Here is a 3,714-nt window from a genome sequence, read left to right on the forward strand (position 1 = left end):
CTGCCACATTAGCTAAAATGAGTGACCATCAGCTCCTGGCGGATCCGGTCAGCCTCTAAGTCCAGGGACTCCATGTGCTCATACTCTTCCTCAGGTGGCTGTTCCACAGGTCCCATCATTGAGGAGGACCAAACATCCATCCCATGCTCCAGGGAGATGTTATGAAGTACACAACAAGCCAAGATGATGTGGCTGGACTTCTCAGGTGAGTACTGCAGTGCTCCCTTGGATCCATCCAGGCAGCGGAATCGGGAGCAGAGGGTTCGGAAAGTCTTCTCAATCACTCTGTGAGTGGCAGAATGGGCCATATTATAGCGATATTCAGCCGGAGTTTCAGGAATGTGAAGTGGGGTCAGGAGCCAGGTACGGAGAAAGAAGGAACTGTCACCTGTGGGGAAGGCCCAAATAAATCATAAATGATTATAAGTGGAATACAAAGAAGGAGAAATCTAGGAAAATACGCTGAGAGTGGATAAGAAAACGTAATGATCAATTGTAATCTCACTTCTCTGATACCAAACTGTGTGGAAATCAAATCAATGAAATCTTTTCAGTTCAGTTCCAATTCAACCACACTTGCAGTACTTCTTTCTCTGACCCGCACCACCAGGAGCTAGATCAGACCTCACAAGTTAAAGGGCACAGTCCTCCAGACTGCCAAGTCTGCCTGAGACTTCAAACACCAGCCACAAGCTTGTGAGTTCCCTTATCTCTTAAAAACCAAGGACAAAGACCAATTTCTTTGGGAAAATTCCTAAGTTTACTATTAAAATTTCAGGTCTGAAAGTACTATGTACTTCATAGACAATAATCATTTATTCTCCCAGTGCTAAGAAGAATGAGATAAAAATCCTACCTGCTGGCTACAAATCTGGGGGTCCCCTCTACCTCTCAGGATGCTAGCCATAAGCTCACTGGTCCCCAGGCCCCCTCAGTTCTGCCCTGCTGGCTTCCACTACTACCTCAGATTCGATAATTCACTAGAACAACTCATAGAACTCATGAAAACTACTATGCTTACTATTACAGTTTTATTATAGCGTAAAGGATAAAAATGAAGGACAAATGGGGCAAAGTCTGGGAGGATTCCCAATGTAGAGCTTCCAAGTCCTAAAAACGAACATGGTACCCTCCCATTGCATCAAAGTCTTTTACAAACCAGGAAGCCCATGGAGTTTCCTTGTCCATATCCTTTATTAGGGCCTCCTTATACAAGGTCATGATTGATTGAATCATGCCCCCTAAGGTCTGCTGAAATCACAAGGTGGGTCTTTTTGGCCTGGGCAACCACCACCCAAGAGGCACCTCATTAGCATAAACCTTCAAGTGTGATCTGGAGCCCATTCCAAGATTGTGGAATTATCTCCTAGGAACCAAGGACAAAGACCAAATCCTTTGGGTAAAGTTAAATTCTTTACCCCACAAAAACTCAACATGGAGCCAAGATACATGAGAAAAACCAAGAGGAAAATGCTGTAGTAAAAAAAGAAAGTATGCCAGTGTTAGGAGCAAAAGACACAAGTCTTGGATAGGAATATTCTTGGTTAAAACCAATACAGAAAAAAGCTGACAGCTAAACAAAGCCAAGTCTGAAAGAATGTAGGAACGAGGTAAAAGTATTGGAGGAATATTCTTCGTTAAAACCAATAGAGAAAAAAGTTAATAGCTAAAGAAAGCCAAGTCTCAAAGAATGTAGGAAGAAGGTAAAGATACTGGAGGAAAAAAAAAAAATTCCTGGATTTTCTGAACTCAGAGATATTGCTCTTTAATAAAAGGCTTAGTAAAAACTATCACATAACAAGCCAGTCTTCAAAATTTCTAAGGAGCAAGAGTAAGAGAAAGCAAGAGAATTTTGCCAGGAGATCTCAAAACACTTGTGGGGAAACTTCCTAATGCTACCATCAAAATTTCAGGTCTGAAGGTACTATGTAAGGACTTCAGAGTACTTCACAGACAATAATCACTTATCCTCCTAGTGCCATAAGAATGAGATACAAGTCCTAGCATTTGTGGCACAGATCAGAACTCAGGCATTCTGCCTTTCTAGATATTACACTCACTAGTTGTCTGTAACAGAAGAACTGATAGAATCCCACATTAACAAGGACAGCATAAATACAATGATGCAAATAGTAATAGTGAGTAATAAGAAAATTAAATCAGGTGTCAATTAAATAATACACACAAGGCATTTCCCTTAAGTGACTTCCTTTCAAATTACCCTGGGAAGTGCTAGAAAAAACAAAACAAAACAAAAAAACTGGGGTGCAATGTCCTAATACAGCAGTACAATGTTTCTATAATATTTGTCAGGACTGACTACGTGTGGCAGATGAAATGTCTCACACAGAGGCATAACCTATTAGCAATCTGACACAAATAGGCCCTAGGAGTAACAACTTACACAACTGCTGTGCTTCTGATCCAACGTCTACTTTGGTGAAGAGTTATAGAATGTTCAGCGTGTGCTAGGCACTATTCTAAACATAGAGGACTCTTTTCTTTTAGGAGCTTACATTTCTAAGAAGTGGATTAACTTTAAATATCCAGAAATCACTGTCAACAAAATTTTCAAATTTTATTTTTAGCTGACTTTTTCCCCCTAAGGACAATCTATTCTTTCTAATTGCACCCACCCATTCTAATTACAGAATTTTAAGAAACTGATGTTGTATTTACTGAACTAAATATCCCCATGGCCCCTCCCACTTCTCCCTACTCCCCATTTTTCATCAGTTCACCTCCCGCCTGAGCACCAAAACTGATACGGTGAGTTGGTACAGATTTCATTCTGGTCCTAGAAACCATTGTTGAGACTACCTTCACCACTGGCTTATTGGGTGACGTTGAGTGTTTCAACCTCAATGTAGCTCAGACTTTCCAATATAAAATAGTACTAATAACATCTTCTCTCCCTTATTTCACAGTTTTTATGTTGTAAATATTTTTCAGATATATGTAAAGCACTGAACTCCTCGGAATAAATCCTACAAACTAACTGTTATTTTATGTTCTCAGACTTTCTCTGTTTTTTTTTTTTTTTAACCCGTCATCTAGAAGACTAGAAGCATGCACATGTATCCAAAACCCTACTGACTCCCACACTGCAAATAATAATGGAGAAATAATGTCTAAATTTACTGGACACCTACTGTGTAGCAGGCACTATGCTAGACACTTTAAAAATATTATCTCTTACTATCTAACCCCAGCAAGGTTACATGTTAATGAACTCATTTTACAAATGAGAAGACCAAAGGATGTATCAATCATCCCTTGATATGTCAGGCAAAGGAAGGAGCTAGTCAGTAAATGCTAATGTCAGATTCAGAGTCACTAAAACAATGTTACAATGCTGTAAAAGAGAATAAGATAAGCATTTAAGATGAATGACAAAACACCGAGATATAAATGATATTGGTTAAAGTTTCTCTAAGAATGGTATGGACCTTAAATGAGAGAGACACACAGAACAAGCTAGTTCATGTAGATGTTTCATAAAATGTTGTCAACATTAAAGCCAGCATAATGCTGATACCAAAACCAGGCAAAGACGCCACAAAAAAAGAAAATTACAGACCAATATCTCTCATGAATATAGACGCAAAAATTCAGAACAAAATTCTAGCCAATAGAATTCAGCATCATATCAAAAAAATAATACACCACGACCAAGTAGGATTCATACCAGGTATGCAAGGATGGTTCAACATT

General features: G+C 39.1%; 1 protein-coding gene across 1 annotated transcript in view; it reads right to left on the reverse strand.

Annotated features, from left to right (window-relative positions):
• The window catches only part of HARBI1 (harbinger transposase derived 1), a 13,979-nt gene continuing 10,265 nt past the window's right edge, over nucleotides 1-3,714 (reverse strand). Inside the window, exon 3 of the mRNA XM_004387669.3 lies at nucleotides 1-388. Within this exon, the coding sequence (XP_004387726.1) occupies nucleotides 9-388 (380 nt within the window). The 3' untranslated portion in view covers nucleotides 1-8. The remainder of the gene's footprint in view (nucleotides 389-3,714) is intronic.

This window comes from Trichechus manatus, unplaced genomic scaffold, assembly GCF_000243295.1.
Source record: "Trichechus manatus latirostris isolate Lorelei unplaced genomic scaffold, TriManLat1.0 scaffold00191, whole genome shotgun sequence".
Taxonomy (NCBI): Eukaryota; Metazoa; Chordata; class Mammalia; order Sirenia; family Trichechidae; genus Trichechus; species Trichechus manatus.